Genomic DNA, 22,449 nt, shown 5'->3' on the forward strand with positions numbered 1-22,449 from the left:
CGTCCAGAAATGTTTTGCTATTAAGTGGAATCCCTCTGGTCAAAGGTTGGAAAAGATCAGACTCAAGGTTTCCTACCTCGCACTTTAAGGAGGACGCTAAGAACACTGGACCACCTGCTAGGATCTCTTGAGTCAGCTCTGACCACTCTAGCATACTCCTGACAGTGCGCATGCGTGCTGGCGCTCTGGCGCCAACCAATCAAATGCGTCTCAGTCTCTGTGTCTCGGGAAAAGCTGTCCCTTCCTTTTTCTCCGGGAACTTTGTTCCACAGTCTTGGGGGAGGCAGGGAAGAAAGCACAAAACGTACTTCCGCTTCCGGCGGTGTCCATGCGGAGTGGAGGACGGTGGTCACTGTGGGTACCAGTAACGGCTGCAGGTGGACAGAAGAGAAGAGAAGGTAGTTACGGGCCGAAGGTGAGCAGGAGGCTGACCAATAGCGGCCCCGGGGCTGGGGGCTAACTAGCAAGGGTAGTGGTCTGTGGAGAGCCCCACGGTCTCTGGGGGGCCCGGGACTGGGGAGCTACCCAACCAGAGACCCTCGCCCCTCCCCACGCCACCTTACCCCACCCCATCCTCGTGTCCCGCGCGGGAGTCGCTCCTCCTCCCCCAGCCCGGTGGGGGTAACGAACGGATTCGGGTCCTCGGGTTCCAGAAAGTGGGAAGGGGGCTTCGGTGATCGCTCCAGTTTATCTCGCCTTTCGTGTGGCTCCTCCTGCCTTCCGCTCCCTGAGCCATTTACAGACGGGGAAGCCGAGGCAGAGAGCGGCCAGAGGCTTCCCCAGGTGAGACGTGCTGCGGGCCGGATGTCCGCCCGTCGTCCCGTGTTGGTTGTTGGTCCGTTCTCAGTCGCGCCTGACTCTTGCTGACCCCGTTTGGGGTTTTGGTTTTTGGTGGTTTTTGGCAAAGACACTGACGTGGTTTGCCGTTTCCTTCTCTAGCTTGAGGGCGGGAATGAGGAAGATTTGGAGAATTTGTGGTTCTGGAGGGAGGGTGCTTTCTCCATTCTGTCTTGTCTCCCGTTTCCTTCGACTCTTACTTTCACTGATTCGTCTTTCTGACCTTTTCTGTGAAACAAAAAGTCCGGTATTCGTTCTCTTCTTTGCCATTGCTTGTGTCGCATTTGTTTCACAGGGTTTCTTTCCCTAGAGTCCTGTTGTCTTTTAAGCCTTTTGACACCTCTTGTATTTTCGGACGACAGAAGCCGAGAAGGGTAGTTCATACACTGGAAAACAGTCACGATTTAGAAAACAATTTCAGTGGGCCAGAATGTTGGGCTGAATTGAATACCATAAAATTTAGTAGGGATAAATATAAAGTTTTCTATTGGATTTTTAAAAATTGACTTCACAATCACAAGTTTGGGATGGGAGTGGGGCCGGGTCAGTTGGGGAGAGACCGTAGCTAAAGAGCAGACCGAAGAGATTGGGGGTTTTAGTGAATTTCAGTTTTAATATGGGTCCGTAGTTCGATGTGGCAATTTATCGAGCTAATGAGATTTTAAACTGCCTTCCAGGGTATAATAGGTGACAGTGCTGCTACACTTCTGCTTTGGTCACTCAGCTGGAGAATTGTGTTCATTTCTGGGGACTACTTTTTAGAAAAAGTATTGATGAGCTGAAGAATGCCCAGAAGAATATGACCAAAATGATAAAGATCCTTAAGATAATGCCATATGACAATCATTTAGTAAAAAAGGGATTTTAGCTTTAAGAAAAGACTTGAGAGGTAAATGATCGCTTTATTCATGTATTTGAAAGGTGCTCATGTGGAAGGAGGAGTAGATTTTCTGTACTTATTGTGAAATGGAATAGAAGCAATTGCAGAGACTTAAATTTGTTGTGAAGCAGCCGACTCCCTTTACTGTGAGTTTTTAAGCATAGCATGGAGGGCTACTTGTCAGATATGTAGGTACATTTTTGTACCTATTAGATTACCTCTAAAGTCTCCTCAGAAAATTTTTAAAAACGATTCTTTAATATTTTATTTTTTCCAATTACAGACAAAAATATTTTAAAAATTCATTTAAGAATATTTTTTGAGTTCCAGGTTCTCTCCGCTTTGTTCTTCTAAATTGACTAAATTCTTTACAGTTTCAGAAATTAGACCTTTATTAGAGAAACACAAAAATTTTCCCCAGTTTTTTGCTTTCCTTTTAATCTTTTTGCATTTGTTTTGTTTGTGCAGAAACTTTTAATTTAATATAATCAGGATTATCCATTTTACATTCCATAATGCTCTCTATCTCCTGTTTGGTCATAAATTCTCCCATTATCTATAGATCTGACAGATAAACTATTCCATGCTCCCCTAATTTGCTTTTGGTATTACCCTTTAAGTCCATTTGTGTACCCATTTTGACCTTATCTTGGTATATGGCTTGAGATATTGATCTTCTTTTTTTTCGGTTTTCCCAATAATTTTTGTCAGATAGCAAGTTCTTGTCCTAAAAGTTGGGTTCTTTGCATTTATCAAATACTAGATTACTTTTGTCATTACCTGCTGTATATTGCATACCTATTCTATTCCACTGATCTTCCACTATTTCTTAACCACTCCCACATTGTTTTGATGATTACTGCTTTATAATATAGCTTGAGATCTGCTACAACTAGGCTACCTTCTTTCACTTTTTTTTGTCATTAATTCCTTTGATATTCTTGACCTTTTGTTCTTCCAGATGAATTTTGATAATTTTTCCTAATTTTGTAAAATAATTTTTGATAGTTTGGTATAGCACTGAATAAATAAATTAAGTAGAATTGTCATTTTTATTATATTGATCTGGCCTACCCTTTGAGGAGTTAATATTTTTCCAGTTGTTTAGATCTAACTTTATTAATGTAAAGTGTTTTGTAATTGTGTTCATATGGTTGCTGGGTTTGTCTTGGGAGGTAGACTACCAGTTATTTTATATTGTCTACAGTTATTTTAAATGGAATTTCTCTTTCTATTTGTTGCTGCTAGACTAACTCTGATATCGTTGATTCTGTAATTCTGCTAGTTTTCCTAACCTCTGTTGTCTGTTTCAGAGTAAGAAATGGAAAATCAGGCAGCAAAATTCCCCTAGTAGATGAATTTTGGCACCATCATTTTTCTCAGGACTTTTGGCATCTTTTTACCCTAAGCATCCTTAGCCATATACATGTCTTTAATCTCAGAATTGTGATAGTATTTTGTTCCTTAAGGATTGTCCTTTGTGGGGCATTCAACTGTTTGATGCAGATTCATGCCCTATTGGTCTGTTCTGACTCTAGTTTCTGGAAGGGATGAGTGACTATTACACAGGCCTCTTGGTTTGTTCTGAAGAAATCAGTATTCTGTATGAACTTGGATGAATCAGTGAGTACTGTTTAGAGCATTCATTGAACTGAGTGAACATTTTTGTTTTCTTTTTAACTTGATCCCAAGTACATGACATATTTCCTTTGTCTTCATTATTTTGCTGGGATATTTTGTGCTGTAATTATAAAGGAAGGGACAATTTTCCATTTTCAGTAGACCAAATGTTTTTTTGTGGAATTGTAGGACTCGGGAGTTCAAATGATGCTTATCTCTTTATGTCTTAAATAGTTATTCAGCTATTAAGAAGTGTGGGATATGGAGTCAGGAGGGATATTAATTCAAATTCTGCCTCTGACATTTATTAGCTTTGTGACCCTGGGAAAGTCATTTAACTTTTCTAACCCTTAGTTTATTTTTAAATTAGAGAATTGAACTAGATGATCTTTTATATAGATTTTATGGAAGAATAAAGTTGGAAATAATTTTTAGTAGCTCTTTTCTGACCCTGTTAGATGATCAGACACATAGTCTTTGCATACAGGTAGGGATTTTTCCCCCCTAGTTGTCTGGTTTTTCATATCCAGAATTATTGGAACATGATTACTAATTGTCTTTTGATATAGGTGATAGTTGATTGCTAAAAATCACCATGGAGGACAAGGATCAAAAAAGACATAGGAAGAAAAACAGTGGACCAAAAGCAGAGAAGAAAAAGAAACGTCATCTGAAGGATCTAGGACTTGGAGATGAGGAAGATGCTCGGAAGAGGAACCCCAGGGCTTTTGCTGTCCAGTCGGCTGTTCGGATGGCACGGTCCTTCCACAGGTACAGTCTACTTTTCTTTTTGAGTCTCATGGCTCCCTTGTTTTATACAGTGAACACCATGAGATGGAATGATTTAATTTTAGCACTGTAAAAGACGCGGAATTAGTTCTATTTTAAGTGAAGTAATGCCCCCATATAATCATAGAACATTACTTTAGTTAATATGTTGAAAGGCTTTGTCCTTGTCACTTAACATGTGACTTAACTTGTTATGTTAAGTAACTTAACATGTTAACTTAACATTTAACATAATGAAAGAGGATTTCATTATGACTCAGACTTTGAATTGTCTTTTGGTACTTAGTGATCTCTTTGCAAAATATTGATTCCAGTGACTACAGTTAAGGGCTTTTTTGCTTTTCTCTTCACTCCTATACACATCTTTTGTTTTTCATTAAACATAATGAATTCAGAAGTATAAGTTTTGAAGTTTTTTTAGTCTTATCTACATGACCAGTTGATAAATCATAACAGAAGACAATTGCTTCTTTATCAAAAGGAAACAAGCAGGGCTTTGAGATATACTTGTCCACTGTAAAATAGAGGAGTTGGCAGGTTTTCTTTTTATTCATGATTATGTACGTGTGAATTTCTTATTCTTGTTTCTTTACATATAGAACTCAGGACTTGAAAACAAAAAAACATCACATTCCAGTGGTTGATCGAACTCCCTTGGAACCCCCACCAGTGGTGGTTGTGGTAATGGGTCCTCCAAAAGTTGGGAAGAGCACTTTAATTCAGTGCCTTATTCGGAATTTTACAAGACAGAAGCTGACAGAAATTAGAGGTCCTGTAACAATTGTGTCAGGTATGAAGAGTGTTAATATATTCTCACATGCTTATTTCTTTGTTGTGTTTCCTTATAGCCATCAGTTTTTAGATATAAGAATATATTTCACAAATCAGCTTTTATTTTAGTTTAATCTGAAAATGAAGCAATATGCTATGGAACTGAATTCTTTTGTGGTTGGGAGGGTGATTTTAAACTGTTTGGAATAGGGTAAACTGTCTTGAATCTGTCACCTTTTACTACTTAGTAATTTTTATAAACCACCACTTTGACACAAAATGAATCACTATACTTAGAATTTCACCTACTAAGAAGAGTTTTATTCAGTCATAGAATGTTAAGAGTTGGAAGGGAACTGGGAGATCTTGTAGTCTGACACCTGCCACAAATGGTCTTCCACTCTTTGCTTGTAGGCCTCCACAGGGGGAGAATCCACTGCCAGCTGGCTGCCTTGATTGTTCTGATTTGCCTCTTTATACATTGTATCTATTGTTCCCCTTCCTCCTTTTGAATCCAAAGTGAATAAATCCTCTCTCCTTCCACACTCGAGACTTCTTCAGACACTTGAGACAGCTCTGATGTACCTCTCATGCTGTCTTCAGTCTACACATCCCTGGTTTCTTCAACTGATTCTCTTCTGAATGGAGGCTTTTTTCCTCTGCATACTCTCCAGTTTGTCAGTATCCCTCCTAAAATATAGCCAGATACACTATATGTCAGGCAGAGTCTGAAAAGAATCAGGGAGAGCTTTGCCACCTCAGGTTCTGGAAGCTTCCTTTTCATGCAGCTTAAGGTCTCATTAATTCTCTTTCCTACCACATCATACCATTGTCACACCAGTGACAGTTTTAGTCTACTAAAATGACCAGTCAGCCCTAAATGATGTGAAATGCTGGGTGTGCAAATGCAAAGAACGGAACAACCCTTACATTGGAGGAGTTTACATTTAGACTAGGAAGATAGCAAGTCCAACTTTAAGTGCATACAGAATAAACAGAAAGGGTATAGCTCCAAGGCCATGGAGGCGTTGGTGGTGGTGGTGGTGTGTCAGGAAAGGCTTTATGGAGAATGTGGTTCCTGATCTGTGTTTTGGGTTAGAGTTTTGTGGGGTGAGGAACAGAGAGAAAGCCAGCTTGATTGGATCTCAGAGTAAGGTACTGGAGGTGATGAACAAGAAGACTGGAAAGATAGGCTGAGGTCAGGTTGTGAAGGGCTTTATAAGCTATACAGAGGATTTTATATTTGATTCTGGGGCAATATGGGGTCCCTGGAATTTATTGAGTAGGAGCATGATATTGTAGGAGCATGGTGTTTGAGTAGAGGGAAGGGAATGGATGGGAGAGTTGTGAAGAGAGAAGCGGCAGAATCTGGCAGATGATTTCATATTTATGGTGAGGTAGAGTGGGAATCTTTTTCAGACAAGTTGTTATCTAACTATACCATCCCATTTTGCATTTTTGAAGTCTTTTTTAAAACCAAAATCTAAGATTTGACATTTATTTCAATTAAATTTCATTATACTCAGCCAAGTTTTCTAGCTGGTTATGATGTTTTTGTATCCTAAATTTGTTGTTGAGTTTGTTAACTTTGTATTATTCCAGCTTTATGTCACCTTAATATTGAAGGTGATTGAAAAATATTAAGCATCACAAAACCAACCCCAGATTTCTGGGGCACCCCAATGAAGGTGTATCATTAAAGACTACTCTTGAGTCTAACCATTCTGCCGATTCTGAATACACCTGATATTCCCGCTGTCCCATGTTCATCTATAAAATCTTGTAAACCAGGGGTGGCTTTGGCTTCCATTTCACTTTGTTGCTTGCTGAAGAGGCTTCCATTCTCTTTTGATCTCCTCTCTGTATTGACTGACATCAGTGAAACTATGTTAGGAAATGGTGAGTCTCGGTTGATGTTCCTCCCTCTACATTCTCTCTCCCATCTTTTTCCTCCCCTCTGCTCACAGAACCCCCATTCTGTGTTTTGCCTAGACTGTTGAAATAACCTTCTAATTAATTCCTCTTGTTCAACCACACAGTTCTCAGTGTCATTTTCTTAAGTGCTCCTTAAGGAGATCCTCTGTTTGACTTTCAGATTGCTTTATTGCCTTGACCCATATGTGACTCTAAACACTTCCTGAACAATACAGATTGTACATGACTCTCCCATCTTCTGCCCCTTTGCTAAGGTTGTCCTCAGTGCCTGCAGTTCACTCCCACTTCTCCTCTGCCTCTTGGAATTCCTTATTTCCTTCATCATTCAGTTTGCTTCTCACCTTCAGTCTGAGACCTGTTGAGATCCCCTTAGCTACTAGTGTCTTCAGTCCAATATGTTTTGTATCTTTTGGTATGTTTTGTAATACTTATTTATGCCTTTTGTTATCTCTTCTGATAGACTTTGTAAGCTCATTGAGAGCAGGAGCTGTTTTCATGCATAATAGACACTTGATTACTGTCTTTTCTTTTGTCTATTTCCTTTTTGGGGGGGGGAGTATCAAAAATTGGTTGAAATAGGTCATGTTGGAATTTCCTCAGAGTCAGATCTTCTGACTTTTATTCTTCTAGTTTATTGTTCAGTCATTTCAGGTGTGTCCAACTCTTCATGACCTCTTTTTGCGGAGTTTTGGCAAAGATACTGGAGTAGTTTGCCATTCCTTCTCTAGCTCATTTTACAGATTAGGAACTGAGGCAAACAAGGTTAAGTGACTTGCCCTGGGTCATACAACTGCTAAATGTCTGAGGCTAGGTTTGAACTCAGGAAGATGCATGTTGTGCCTTGAGGTCTGGTGCTACATCCTCCTAACCACCTATCTGCCTCCAACTTGTTACTGATTTTTATCTTGGCTCCAAAAAATTGACGATCCAGCCAGAGGAAGTTCGTTTGGAAGTGATCCTTTTCTGTCACTTTTTGTGAGTTTCTTTGGTGCTCGGGCGTTCAGTGCCTCCTGACTCTTCCTGAAGAGAATGTTCACGGTCTATAGTTACAGATTTTATTTCTTAGTCCTGACCGATACTTTCAGTGTGCTTTTCGCTGTTACCCCCTAGTTTCATCAAAGTCATCAATTGTTAGAATATATGAATTTAACTTAGAAGGCTGTCATAGGATTTTTCTGCTTCACCATCCATATCAGCATTTGGTATATAGGCTGTCATTATCTTCATGATGTTCTCATTGCAAATATTCACATGGCACTGAGTGTGAGATGACCAGCTATCTCATAAAATGATGTTTCTTGTTGCGTTTGGAGACAAGGTAAAACCAGCTCTGCCCACATTATTCTCCAAGGAAAATGTGTGGTAGTTCTTTTCTTTAGTGATAAAATTTTCTCATGGGGAAGGGAGAGAGGAACAGTCATTATTAAGTGCCTCCTGGATACCAGCCACTGTGCTGTGCTGAGTGCCATATGGATTTTATTGTTTGATTGTCATTTCCTAAACATATATCTCAAGAATGTCAGTATGGTTATGTGTCACTTTTAGAAAAAGTGACATTTGTTATTGTATGTTCATTTGTTATTGGATAGAGATCTCCTATTTAGTGTGCTACTAGCTAATGTTTATAGATGTTACTATGGTTAATATATTATATTTAATAGTTCTTTCCCAGAAGAACTCTGTTGTAGACTATTATGTGTCAGTCTTTGAGAGTATATAATTATTTGGTATTTTCCTCCATACTGTTTCATTTTATAGCATAATATTTGAATATTTTTGTTTCATATGTTTTTAAATTTTCAGTGATGCCTTTTGTTTACACACTATAGTTAAATCCCTATAAATTCCTCCTACATATCTCCCCTCCCCCCACCATTGAACATTACTTGGAATAAAGAAAAAGAGTTAAGAAAAACCAATTGACATAGCATCCATGGCCATAGTTGCCCACCTTTTGATTGAGAAGAGGGAGCTAAATCACTTGTTCTTCAGAACTGAGAATGGTCATATTTAATGACTGCTATTTAGTCATGATTTTATTTACGTTATTACAGTAGTTGTATATGTTGTTTTCTTGGTGTTTATTACTTTAAAAATACACTACTATGTACACATTTTTCCATAGTTCTCTGAATTTGTCACATTCATTTTTTTCTAACAGTGCAATAAAATTCCATGATACTCAGATACCACAATTCCAGTAATTCCCAATTAAGGGCCTCTCACTGTTTCCAAATTTTTGCTATTAACTCCCCCCCACACACACACACACAAAACAACACTTCAGAAACTAGCGCAGTATTTTGGAAAACACTTAGAAATATATGAGTAAAACAGTTGACAAGGTAAATGATTTTCAGTGTTTTTAAAATGTAAGTTTTCTACATCTTTATTCTTAGGTAAAAAACGACGGCTCACCATTATTGAATGTGGATGTGACATTAACACAATGATTGATTTGGCAAAAGTGGCTGATTTGGTAAGTTATCAGGGAAAACTTCAGACTCTGTTGGAGACTTTGACATGTCTAAAACAGAATAATTCGTTGTCTTTTCCTTACCCCCCTTTTCCTGTTTCAGCTGAAGGGACTGCCATCCAGTCTCCCAGTTTCAAAACTTCAGTTATTCTTGACTCTTCACTCTACTCATATATCCAGTTGCCAAATCTTGTGATTTCTGCTGCTACATCTCTTATACTTGTCTTTTCCCCTCTCTTCCCGTGGTTAACATCCTAGTGCAGAACTTCATCTCCTCTTAGCTCTGTTGTTGAAATGACTTACTAATTGGTCTCCCTGCCTGAAATATCTCCCCTTTCTAGTCTCCCTTCCACACAGCTGACAAAGAGATTTTCCGTTCTCCATGCCTTTGTAATAATTTTAATGCACTCTCTCCTCACTATTGCCTCTTAGAATTCCTAGTTCCTTTCAAAGATCAACTCAAATGCTACTTTCTATTTGAAGTATTTCCTAGCTTTCCCATCCCCACCTCTATGCTAGTGCTTTTCCAATCCCTAAATAAAGCAAATTGCCTCATATATGTTTATTTTTGAATGTGTGATCTCTCTCGATATAATGTAAGTTTGTTGAAGGCATAGGCTGTTTCATTTCTGGTAGCCAGGTGATGTAATGCATAGAGCCTTGGACTTGGACTCAGGAAGACCTAAGTTTAAATGCTGTACCTTGACACTTGGCCCTGGGAAGACTGGTTAATCTGAGTCTTCCTCTGTAAATTGGGAATAATAATAACCTATCTCACAGGGATTTCATGAAGTTCAACTGAGATAACAAATAGAAAGTGCTTTGAAAATGTTAACACTAGATAAATGTTAGCTGCTCTTTAGTTCTTCAGTTTCTGACACAGAGCCTACTAATTATTTGGTAAATGCTTATTGATTGAGACTTAATGCTTTTATTGTATTCAGATGTATCTTGTTCTTGCTACTAATATTTGTGTATGTAAAGGTATATGTAAAATGCATTTTAGTAAAATGCATTTAGTTCTATTATATCTTTTTTTTTTTTTAAGCAATTGCTCAAGGTTACACGGCCAGTTATTTCTGGGTGTGGTGCTAAGTATCTGAGCCTGGATTCGATCCCAGGTCATCCCGACTCTGGGGCTGGTGCTCTTACTCACTGAGCCACCTGGCCGCCCCTAGTTCTATTATATCTTAAAAAGGTAGAGGAGTTTGATATTAAATCATCTCCAATATTTATCTTTGTTGTAAATTTGAATTTGTGTTTGTATGTATGTTATATTTTTGTAAAGAGCATCACCTATACACATTTTCAGTCTGATTTCTATGCTTTTTCAAATTACTTCCTGGACCAGCACTAGTGGAACAATTCTTAAACAGCTATATGGGAAATCTGTTAAGATAATTTCTTTGGCAATATTTGTTTTTCTCAAACTGAGATTGGAAAAAGTCATTTGGCTTTATATAGGATTCTACATTCTCTTAATATTTTTTCGTTGCCATTCTAGGTTGAATGGGAGGATGGCTGCTTAGCGACCTATAGTTTATATTTTTAGATCTAAAAGTACTTTACAAAGTACTAAACTTTATATAGTACTCTTAAAAGTAAAGAAGCATGAGAAGGTTCTGTTTTTACCTATTTTTTTCCTAATACATTCAAATTCTCAAGGTGGAAGATTGTGATTGTTGGTGGATAGTGAGATGCGTTGAGAGTGGAACCAAAGACTGTTTTCCTTGTCAGTGTGATTGTCTAAAGAGAATCTTGTGTCTCAGGTAATTGACTGCTCTTTTGTGTTTCAGGTTCTCATGCTTATTGATGCCAGCTTTGGGTTTGAAATGGAAACATTTGAATTTCTAAACATCTGCCAAGTACATGGATTCCCTAAAATCATGGGTATCCTCACACACCTTGACACCTTCAAGAATAACAAGCAGCTAAAGAAGACCAAGAAGAGATTAAAACACAGGTTTTGGACGGAAGTCTATCCAGTAGGTATCAGAGTTAAAATTTGGTACCTATATTACATATCTCCTTGAGCACCTTGATCCTTGTTCTTTCTAACTTCTCTAGGCTTTAGGACTCTTCCTTGTAAAATGAAGGGGCTGGTCTAGGTGACTTCTGAAATCTTAGCAATAGTGTCTGGCCCAAGGTAGGCCCTCAAGAAATGTTTATTGACTATTTTGACTAAACCTGTTATCTTGTTATCCTTTTGAAGGAAAGCAGACTCTAGTGCTGGAAGAGACCTTTGAAATCATTTAATCCATCCTCATTTTACAGATGAGTAAGCTGGGGCCTAACGAGTTACCTCCACTGTTGTCATTTTAGCAATGTGGAAAAGAGTGAAGTGCTATCTTGTCTTTGGTTTTTACCCCTGTAGGGTGCCAAGCTCTTCTACCTCTCTGGGATGGTCCATGGTGAATATCAAAATCAGGAAATTCACAATCTGGGGCGCTTTATCACAGTTATGAAGTTTCGGCCTCTCACATGGCAAACCTCTCATCCTTATATTCTAGCAGACAGGTAAAGGTACTTTTCATTTAATTCATTTTGTCAGAAAGCAGGAGTGATAACGATGTTTGGTAAACAATATATTTTAAAGGGAGATTGGTTAGAACCAGACTATGATAATGATAATAGCTAGATAGTGTTTATGCGTTAGAGTTCTTTAAGGTTTAAAAAGTACTTTCCATTTGTTAGCTCATTTGATCTTTACAACAGCTTTGTGAGCTCAGTGCTGTGGTGAAAGGTGGTGTCATGCATTGACCCCTTAGAATCATGAGGCTTGAAAGCAGAGAGCACCACAGAATTCGGAGTCTGATGAGACGTTAGAGAATGTCTCATCTCCGCCCTTCCTTCTACAGAGAAGGACCCTGCGGACTGTAGAGAAATAAGTAGTTAATAGGAGAACTAGGTTTCAGGTCTTGTGATAACTCAGACTCTGTCTTTCTCCTGTGACGCTGCTGCATCCGCGAGGGGCATCCTGATCTTCCTTTTTTTCCCTCCCAGGATGGAAGATCTGACTAATCCAGAAGATATCCGATTGAATACTAAGTGTGACAGAAAGGTGTCTCTGTATGGGTATCTAAGAGGGGCGCACCTGAAGGCTAAGGGCCAGATCCACATGCCAGGTACCGGCCTTGTGCTGTCTGGAGGGCACTGGGGCACAGTGACTGCTGACACTGATAAATAATCCCAAAACGTAATGTAAGAAATAAACTTTATTAGGTATTTCAAGAAAAACATCATTTCATGGAAACTTTTTCTTCTGTACTTAATGAGAGGGTGACCCTTCACCTAGAAGAGTGCAGTATCTAGTATCGAGGGGATTTTATTTCTTGCGTATTTATTACAATTTTTTATCTGCTTTTTTTTTAAGCACTTAAGTTTTGAGGGTATAATATAGTTTTCCAGTAGATTATCTTTTGTGTAAATGCTGATGTCTTTCCTATTGCTTTGTATCCTAGGTGTAGGAGATTTTAATGTGAGTAATGTCAGTTTTTTGCCAGACCCTTGTGCTCTTCCAGACCACCAAAAAAAGCGAGGTTTAAATGAGAAAGAGAAGTTGGTTTACGCACCTCTATCTGGAGTTGGTGGCGTGTTATATGATAAGGATGCAGTGTATGTTGATCTTGGGGGCAGTCATGCTTTTCAAGATGAAGAGGTAAGGGAGGACTTTTTTGCTTTGAATTTTTCCTCATTTCTTTCAGATGTCATTTTAAAGCAAATAAAACAAATTTAAACAAATAAAGTTTTTTTAAAAGGAATTTCATATTTATCTTTTTTTGTCCACAATCTCGAGATAGAATTGTCTTTTTGGTTATTGATCTTACTTTATTAATGTAAAAAGTTCTTTTTTATTGCTCTTCCATTTTTTTAATCCTGAGGATTGAGGTTTGGGGGGATGGGGTTAGGTTAGGTAGGTTATATATTACTCGTTGGACAAGAAACTTCTTTTTCTTTTTTTTTTATAAAGCAATCGGGGTTAAGTAACTTGCTCAAGGTTACATGGCCAGTTATTTCTGGGTGTGGTGCTGAGTATCTGAGCTGGGATTTGATCTGGGTCATCCCGACACTAGAGCCGGTGCTCTTACTCGCTGAGCCACCTGGCCGCCCCTAAGCAATTGGGGTTAAGTAACTTGCTCAAGGTTACACAGCCAGGTGTTTCTAGGTGGGTGCTAAGTGTCTGAGCCCGGGATTCGATCTCCAGGTCTTCTCAACACTGGAGCCGGTGCTCTTACTCACTGTGCTACCTGGCCGCCCCGGACAAGAAACTTCTTGTGATGTAATCATTTCTCATGTAATTTAAAAAGTTCTTTTAAACTAACAAATTTTTCTTTGTGATCACATCAATTTTTTTTATAACAGTAGTCTTCTCTTCTTGGTTTTCTTGACAGGAGGAGTTGAGGCCAACTCATGAGCTGGTCCAGAGCCTCATTTCCACACATTCTACCATTGATGCCAAAATGGCTTCAAGTAAAGTGTCACTTTTCTCAGATTCTAAACCCTTAGGGTTAGAGGAAGTAGAAAACCAAGGGTAAGCTTTCTTTCTGTTTCTTTAGGAGATATATTCTTCTTGTGGCCAAAATAACTGTAAAAGGTCTGATTAATTGAGGAGTTGCATAATCCCATAAGCTTTCTCAAACTTTCTGACCTCGTAGTTCTATGATGATTAGTTGATGGTACAGCAATACTTCCTGTGTGTGAATTTCAACAGAGAAAGTCATTGTGGCCTTGGATCTAGGATCTTGGGTTCAGGTCCTGTCTCTGATATATACTCACTGTATGGCACCCTGCAAATGACTTAATATCTCAGGGGGTTGGGCAGCTCTTGACCGACATTCTGAATGAGAGCTATGAACTTGTGTTTTTGTTCTTAATGCTTTTATAAACTATTTAATTACAATTAATTTAGTTTATAATCCTATGTATTTTATTTTACGTGTTTAAACTTGTTATTCTGAGGAGTCCATATACTTCACCAAGTATATGGTGAAGTTTATAAGTTGGCCTTTTTCAGAGGTCTATGACACAGAAAACATTTAGAACCCCTGCTCTGATACTCTTACTTTTAGAGAACATGCCAACTGGCATTGGTGGAGTAAGTTTCTTCATGCAGGAGTTACCTCTGTGAATAAAGTCCCAGCTCCAGGCCCTATCCTTTATCCCCTGTCCCTGTTCTATGGATTTCAACTATTGTGTTTCTTGTGAGAATCCATGTTCATGAAGGGTTTGAAGTTTATTATGTTTGTGGAAGTTACTAGCTAAGTACAAACTTACTGGTCTTAAACCGATCATAAATCATTTTTATATAGAAAGTGATGCATGATGTACTCTCAATAGTGTTATTTATGCATGTTCATGGAAAGTATTAACAGTTCCTATCTAACTAGTTCTGTGCAAATAAGTTGTTGTATACTTGCTTGGGAGTACAGGTTTCTGATGCCAAAAGAGGAGAGACAAGTAGACCCTGAAACTGGTCGAGTTCGTCGGAAAGCAATCTTTAGTGGTGAGGAAAATGGGGATGAAGATAGTGATGGTGATGATGATGACGGTGAAGATGAAGAAATGCCTGAGGAAGAAATGGTGGGAAATGATTCCAGTGATGATGAAGCAAATGAGGAAGAATCTGATAATGAATTTCACAGTAAAGAACAGACTATTAGGAGAATCAAACGACCCAAGCTAGAGGAGATGGAAGAAGATGTCCAGATGGATCTGCCTGCATTTGCTGATAGTGATGATGACCTTGAGAGGAGCTCAGGTGAGGAAGGGGAATCTCATGAAGCTGATGAAAGCAGTCAAGAAGAGGAGTCATCTGAAGAAGCAGAGAGTGATGAGGAAATCTCAGAGTCAAAGGCAGTGAGAGAAACTGTTGATAAAGTTGTCCCAGGAAAGTCCCAAAGTAATCAGAGTCTAGAAACTAAGGCTTCAGTGATGAAAGCAGCCCTCACCATTACAGACTCCGGTCATTGTACAGCTGAAGAGGCATTTGCATCAGATGTGGAATCTGAAGAAGACTCGTGTCTTGATTCACTGGAAGAAGGTTCAGGCACAGAGCAAGGTGCTAAGAAAAGGCTTGAGAAATGCCAGCATCGCACAGGCGAGGGCGTTCACCTCCTGGAAGACGAGAGTCTTGAGGTGGAAGATTTGTTGAAAGAAGAGGAGGAATATGATGAGGAGATTGACTTTTCCACAGAAACCACAGGTAAGTTTGAGAAGTTTTTGACACTCAGCTTCCTTGTCTCATCTAATCAAATGAGAAGACTGAGATGTGGCTTTTGCTTGTCTCATGAAGAATGGAAAGCTGATGCACATACAGGCTTGGGGACCTGAAGGCTGAAAAGACACTGACAGTCCTGTTGTTTGTGCTTCTAGGGGCTCTCAAGTGGAAGGAAGGTCTTTCCAGAAAGGCCGCTGAGGCCTTCCTGAGGCAGCAGCAGGCAACTCCCAACCTTCGAAAGCTTATTTATGGGACAGGTATGTCAAAAGACCAAACAGCTGTGGCCCGGAACCAAGTCTGTTAACTTAATAGCATGTTGGCTTCCCAAAGCGGTGATGAAAATGGAGCCTGGAATTTTGTTTTGGGGAGGGCTAGTTCATAGCCATAGGTACTAGCTACTGGGTAAATTAGTGATATTTTTTCAAATGTTTCATATTTGACAAATGGGTTAAAAATTATTGCTGTCTTTTGCTTTCATAAACCTTACATTTCAGAATATTCATTTTTTCTGCCACACATACTTAGAATAGAAAAGAAGGGGAGAGGAAAAGCCATGTTGTTTTTTAAAATATTTTGACATCAACTCATAAGAAAATTATTTTTAGTGACATTACATAGCATTTTCCAGATGGTAGTTTTGAAACAGAAAATGAATGACTGGCCTGTGTCTTAGGGCTGAAAATGCTCAGGCAAAATTAGAACTCAAATCCTCTGGTTTCTCACTTTTGTCTTGCCTCTGCTAAATTCTCTCCCTTGAAGGGGATTACTATGGAGTTGTAGTTCATACCTTTCCCATTGGTATTCGTTTAGTGGCCGAGGATGATGATGAAGAAGGTGATGAGAATGAAGAGCTCGGAGGCTTGTTCCGTGTCAGTCGGCCAGACAAAGAGTCCAAGCGAAAGGCTGACTCTTTGGACTGTTCCAAGTTTCCTGTGGAATCACCACAAGATTGGGATTTAGAGGAGGTAAGACATGTAGGAATGCAGACAGACCTCCATGCGTTGTTCTTTGAGAGACCTGGCTCTTCCTGGAAACGGATTGCTTTATGCTCTGCTTAGCTGAGCATGGATCCTTCATGTCTGTGAAGGGTTTAGTGATTATTGAGGATAATATTGTTGCAGATTAAACCGTTGTGTCTGTGGGTATATCACTCATCCTTAGAGAGGAGAAATTTTTTTAACTTTCTGGGGTGTGCCAGGAATTCTCTTTAGGATCACTGATTCTGATTCCTAACTTTTCTGGGTGTGTGTTTTGAGATTTCCCAGTCATATTTATTAAATATTATTTGTACAAGGATCAACCTAGCTCTCATTTGGGGAGACTTGTCCCTGGTTTGGCGGGGTCTCAAAAACCATCTGTCAAGCTGTAAGGGGTTGTGGTCTATATTGGTGGGGAGCCATAGCTATGTGAGAAATATATACATATATATATATATATATATATATATATATATATTTTTTTTTTTTTTTTCTTGTTTTTCTTTTAGAGGGGGAAAGGCAGGGTAATTGGGGCTAAGTGACTTGCCCAAGGTCACACAGCTTAACAGTGAGTGTTAAGTGTCTGAGGCCAGATTTGAATTCGGGTCCTCCTGACTTCAGGGCCAGTACTCTATTCAGTGTGCCACCTAGCCACGCCCAGCCAAAGCTATGTGAAAAGTATATTTGACACCATTTCACTTTCCCATTTTTTGATTATACATGGAGTTACATAGAATTTTAGAGCTAGAAGGGACCTTAGCAATCAGATTAATCCATCTGCCTCATTTTATAGCTGAGGAAACTGAGGACCAGAGAATTTAAGTGAGTCTTAATACTCCATAGGGCAAAAAAACAAAACCCTACCTGTGAAATTGAGAAAGGTGGGCTAGAAAATCTCTAAGGGCCAGCTTTAAAATTCTATGATTCTGTAATTCTTGAGTTTCTATAGATAGATAACTATCCCTCTCTGGCATTAATTTGAATGTCTCTGTTTTGCTCTGAATGGAAGTTATTATAAAGATTTGTGTTTTTGCCTTTAAGTTTTCTCGCCTCTGTACCTTGTTTTTTGATCAAGAACATTTTTTTTAAGTCTATCTAATATATACTACAAAATGGGAATAGCAGCAGTGTGGCTTTTGATAACTACAGTTCACACAAATTGGCATAGTTTCTACATGAGGAAAATCAAGAGTGTGCCCCCAGTGTAGTTAGATTTATCTGTACCTTTGGTTGATTGCATATATCAAGATGGTGGGCCCTTCCTAGATGAAAACATGAAGATACTGGACAAAATGTGTTAGTGGTATCCTCTGTGCTGGGTGCTTTGATATATAGTTTTAGCAAGAAAATAAGAGATTAAAATTCTTAGTTTTTGTTGTAGATAAAGTAATTGCCAGTAGTAATGAAAGCTGTTGACTATAGAGGTTGGCTGGACCTGAGTTTGAACCTTCTTTTAAAACAGTGTCAGAAGAGTTACTTTCTCTCATTTGAAAAGAGTCTATTTAAATTTTCTCTTCTATATCCCTATAGCCTCTCATTATTGGGAATAACACCTTAGGCTCTGGTTAATGCTGTTGTTTTCCCTATCATTAATCTTTAATTATTATTATTTCCTATTATTAAGTTCTTCAGTTAGGTAGAGTGTGATAATTGTGGTTAGAACCTGGGCTTGGTAGCAGTGGGATGTCCTTCACCAGGGCAGGGCCTTAACCAGGAGTTCAGACAGACCCAAAGATTAAACAAACTTGGGTGTCTTGAACATGGGAACATGACCAGCATTTGGTTATTTTGGAGAACTAGGGAGAGAAGTGTGAAGGTTGGCCCAGAACTTGGAGGTGAAAGAAACCATAGGAGAAAGGATCGGTGAGATGTAGATTCCAGACCAAGGCAGTGATTCCAGGAGTGGGCAGGACAGGCAAACAGCAGAGGGTCAAGCTGGTTATTATTGGAGTTGTGTTGTAGTGCAAGTGCTACATATTGGGGTTTAGAGGTAGGAAATTCAGTCCCTGTAGTGCCCAGTAGGGAAGTTAAGGAGCAGCCCAGTTTGTGGGGGACTGAGCTGGAAGGAACAAAATCACAGGCTAATTAAGGGGGAAACCTAATTACTTGGGCTTGAGTAGGGGCTTAGTCAACTGTAAAAAAAAGTGAGCTAGTTTCTGTGATACAACTGGACCTAGAGGTAATGGTTAAGGGACTATTTTGTTTAGAAAAGGAGTTTGTATTCATGGCTTAAAATTCTTTCCCAATAATTCTCTTTCATTATGATTGGTTTCCTTAGTAATTCTGTAGTTTTTCTTTTATTTTGGTTTTGGTTTTTAATCTATTTAAAAACATTCTTAGGAAGGGTCCATAGTCTTTATCACACTGTGTGTGTGTGGAGGGCCCCCTGCTGGAACACACAGAAAAAGGCTAAGAGTCCCTGGCTTAGAGGGATGTTGGGGTAGGCTGTGAAAAATGTCTTTGCAAAAATTTCATTTTGTTGAAATTAAATGAAAAGGGGAAAAATGGGAGGGAAGTTTCAAATTTTATTGTCAAGCTCTTAATGATTGGAATTAGAAATGTAGCAAGGACCCTTTTCTTTGTGTTGTCTGTTTGACTGTGATCTTGGACAAGTTGTGGGACTTGGTAGCATTACCATACTCTGATGCCAGTTTGTGTAAGTCACTTCACATCTCTGCCTCACTTTGGCTCCATATTGTGCTCAAGGCAGGCATCAAAGAGAAGCTTAGCCTTTAGGACAAAAGAGAGTAGATGTAAGATTTCTTGGGAAAGTAAGAGCCAGAGGCAAATGTAAACCATATTGCTGTGTGGTAACTAGGAAGTTTATATGAAGTGTTTTGGTGCCCATGATCTAAATACTGATTTTTGTTTTTTCATATGAGGTGATGAACAATATTCGAGACTGCTTTGTGACTGGAAAATGGGAAGCAGATAAAGATGCACAGAAACTTTTGGACGATGATGGTAAGTAAGCAGCCAAATATTTAGCAAATACCTACTTCTATTTGGTGCATTGGCATCTAGGAAATGCTTTCATTCCCGTTACCTCACTTGAAAAGTCAGTGATTTTGAAAAACTGCTTTTCTATCGTATTTTAAATCATTGGTAGTCTAAAGTAACCTCTAAAGAGCTCTGACCCTAGTGACCAGGACTAATCTGGCTCTTTCATTCATCAGTCATTCTAGCGTCTGTTGAGCACCTGTTTGATACCAGGTACTGGTCTAGACCCCAAAGATACAGAAATAAGATAGGAACATTCCCTGCTTTCATGAAGCTTGCATTCTAACGCAGGAGACAACATGTATGCATAGACTACAGATGTATATAGTCAAATACAGGATAATTTTGGAGGGGAAAGCTTTGGCATTAGAGTTCTAAACCTGGGATCTGTGAACCTAAAAAAATTTTTTTTTATTATTATTGCAATGATATTTTTGTTACTTTGTAATCCTATGTATTTTGTGCATTTAAAAGCATTATTTGGAAAAGATTTCCATAAACTAAGGGGATCTATGACACAAAAACATTAAGAAACTTTGCACTAGCATCTGGGGGGGTGTAGGAAAGGCCACCTTCAGAGGGTGGCACTTAAGCCAAGTTTTGGAAGAAGTTTAGTCTTCCAGGAGGCAGAGATAAGGAGGGATAGCACCTCAGGCCTGGGGCTACAGCCAGGACAAAGGCCCAGAGAGGGGGAACCACAAAGCAAGTAGTCTGTGATGGGATACCAGAATGTAGAAGAAAGTAAGGTGTAAGTGTACTAGAAAGGTAAGATGGCATATTAAATAATATAAGTATTTTAATATGATATAAATAACATTAAATAATGCCAAGCAAAGGAATTTATATTTGATCCCAAGGGTAATTGAGTTGTTCTAGTTAGGAGATGGTATATGTGTGACATAGTCCAATCTGCACTGTAGGACCATTCTATTGTAGGCTTTGTGAGGATGGATTGGATTTGGGAGAGGCTTGGGGCAGAGAGAACAGTGAGGAGGCTTTTGCAGTGGTCCAGGTGAGAGGTGATGAGGACCTGAAATAGAGCGGCAGCCCTTTAGTTAACTAGTTCAGCTCTGTACTGTTTGCCACCCTTGAATCCCCTGCACTTTTGTTCTTCTACCGTTTATGCCCTGCCAACTTTCAGCCTTAGAGTCTCACCCGCCATCTGCTTTCTCTGTCCCTGCAACAATGCTAAAAGCAGTCAGATGACTGTGTTTTATCTGGTCTTATAGAAATTCATGCTATGTAAGGTCAGCAAGCTCTTTACTATGCTGCAGTCATTTGATTCTTCCCTGATGAACTAACATAATCCCTTCGGTAGGTATCCAAACAGCTGTCCTCATTCCCCTCTCCATCCCAGTCCTACTTTTCTTAAGCAGACAACTTCTCTTAATTTATTGAGAAAATTGATGCCATTCATGAGCTTTCATTTTGTACGGCTTTCCTCAGAACCCGTCTCTGTCTCCATCCTTTCTTCTTTTGCTCCTGTATCTGAGGAAGACTCCTTCTTGTCAAGGTCAGCCAGGTGACATGTACTTTATTCTCATATTTCCTTGTTTCCTCAGGGAATTTATCCCTTCTGTCATTCTGAGCTAGTGTAGTAGCTTTAAAAAAAAGAATTCTGAACATAAAACACCAGATAAAAAGAGCACCTCCATAAAACAGAAAAAAGGATTGAATGTGAAGCTGAATAGTGTGTAAAGCCTGCTTTTCTTTTAAGTCTATGTGAAGTTGAACATTTAACTTTCAAAACTGACCTGCCTTTCCATGGTTCCTTTCTATCTTTCTGGCCTGTGCATCTTAAAATAATTTCCTTGGTGACCTGTTTTCCTTTTTTGGAGGGGACAACCCTATTCCTACTCTTGTCTCCTTCCCCCCTGGGGGGGTGGGGGTAGAAGTACCCTTTTAACAAATATGAAAAGTCAAACAAAATACTTCTTCGTTACCTTCCATCATATTTTTTTCTTTCTCTCTGTCTCTGTCACATATATATAACTTTACCTTTATCATCTCCATCTACTAGCTTCTTCCCCATCCTTAAACTATCAGCTTCTCGGGTTGTCCTAGAAATATCTTGTCTTCTCTTTCACTGCCAAAAATGTCCTAAAAAGTGTCATATTCACCAAAGGGTCAAACACAGGTGGCCCACAATGCTCCCGGGTACATGCCACAAACCTGATTAAAGTCTGATTGGGAAATATTTAACAGAATAAACAAGTACAATAAAACATGGATAATCTTACTTTTTAAAATAGAGCTAGTTTGTGACCTGCAAGGATCCTTTAGGTATGGTTAAGTGGCCTCCATTTCTGCTTATGTTTGACACCCCTGATATATATGCTGCACTTCCCTTTCTCTATCCATTCATCTCTTAGCCTTTTAGAATCTGGTTTCTGATGACCCCTTCATCCAGTAAGGAGCACTATCTCAAAAGTTACTAGTGATTTCTTGCTGCCAAAGCTGGTGACATTTTTTCTGACCTTCTCCTTTACCTCTTGCCATCTCCCAACATTATTGACTCCTTCTCAATGCACTCTTTCCTTTTGTCTCTGTAAAACCTTCCTTACAACCTCTTAGTGCAAGGGTTCTTATATGGAGTTGGTATCTGAACAGTAAAAAAAAATAATCTATTTCATAATAATCTATTATTGATAATCTATTTCAATATAATTGGGTTTTCTTTGTAATCCCCTGTGTTTTATGCATTTAAAAACACTATTCTGCAGGGGTCCATAGGCTTCACCAAACTCTAGAAAGGACCACGATACACAAAAAGCAGAGATCCCTGCCATAGTTGGCAATGTTCTTCCCCCCACCCCACAGTTTGCCTTCTCTGTGTGTTGGTTCAAATGACTGTGAACTCTTTGAGGGAAAAGGCTGCTGTATTTTTGTCTTCCTTTTCCCTGGTAGGTGCTTAACAGATGGCTTGCATTTGTTGAAAGAAGGCAAA

The 22,449-nt window shown here is 39.1% G+C and overlaps 1 protein-coding gene across 2 annotated transcripts in view; it reads left to right on the forward strand.

The window, feature by feature from the left end:
* The first annotated feature begins 269 nt into the window (after window positions 1-269).
* BMS1 (BMS1 ribosome biogenesis factor) overlaps window positions 270-22,449 on the forward strand; it is a 38,509-nt gene continuing 16,329 nt past the window's right edge. The window contains exons 1-13 of one of the 2 annotated variants that reach the window (XM_069068362.1): window positions 270-415; window positions 3,907-4,108; window positions 4,726-4,916; window positions 9,232-9,311; window positions 11,105-11,293; window positions 11,683-11,825; window positions 12,312-12,433; window positions 12,770-12,966; window positions 13,700-13,839; window positions 14,738-15,510; window positions 15,681-15,782; window positions 16,336-16,490; window positions 19,385-19,466. In XM_069068362.1, coding sequence (XP_068924463.1) covers window positions 3,933-4,108; window positions 4,726-4,916; window positions 9,232-9,311; window positions 11,105-11,293; window positions 11,683-11,825; window positions 12,312-12,433; window positions 12,770-12,966; window positions 13,700-13,839; window positions 14,738-15,510; window positions 15,681-15,782; window positions 16,336-16,490; window positions 19,385-19,466 — 2,350 coding nt within the window. In that variant the 5' untranslated portion in view covers window positions 270-415; window positions 3,907-3,932. The remainder of the gene's footprint in view (window positions 416-3,906; window positions 4,109-4,725; window positions 4,917-9,231; window positions 9,312-11,104; window positions 11,294-11,682; window positions 11,826-12,311; window positions 12,434-12,769; window positions 12,967-13,699; window positions 13,840-14,737; window positions 15,511-15,680; window positions 15,783-16,335; window positions 16,491-19,384; window positions 19,467-22,449) is intronic. The other variant, XM_069068363.1, reaches the window with a different exon arrangement.

The sequence above is a fragment of the Petaurus breviceps genome, unplaced genomic scaffold, assembly GCF_028583685.1.
Source record: "Petaurus breviceps papuanus isolate PSGF00001 unplaced genomic scaffold, PetGlider_PUasm1.0 90762, whole genome shotgun sequence".
Lineage (NCBI taxonomy): Eukaryota > Metazoa > Chordata > Mammalia > Diprotodontia > Petauridae > Petaurus > Petaurus breviceps.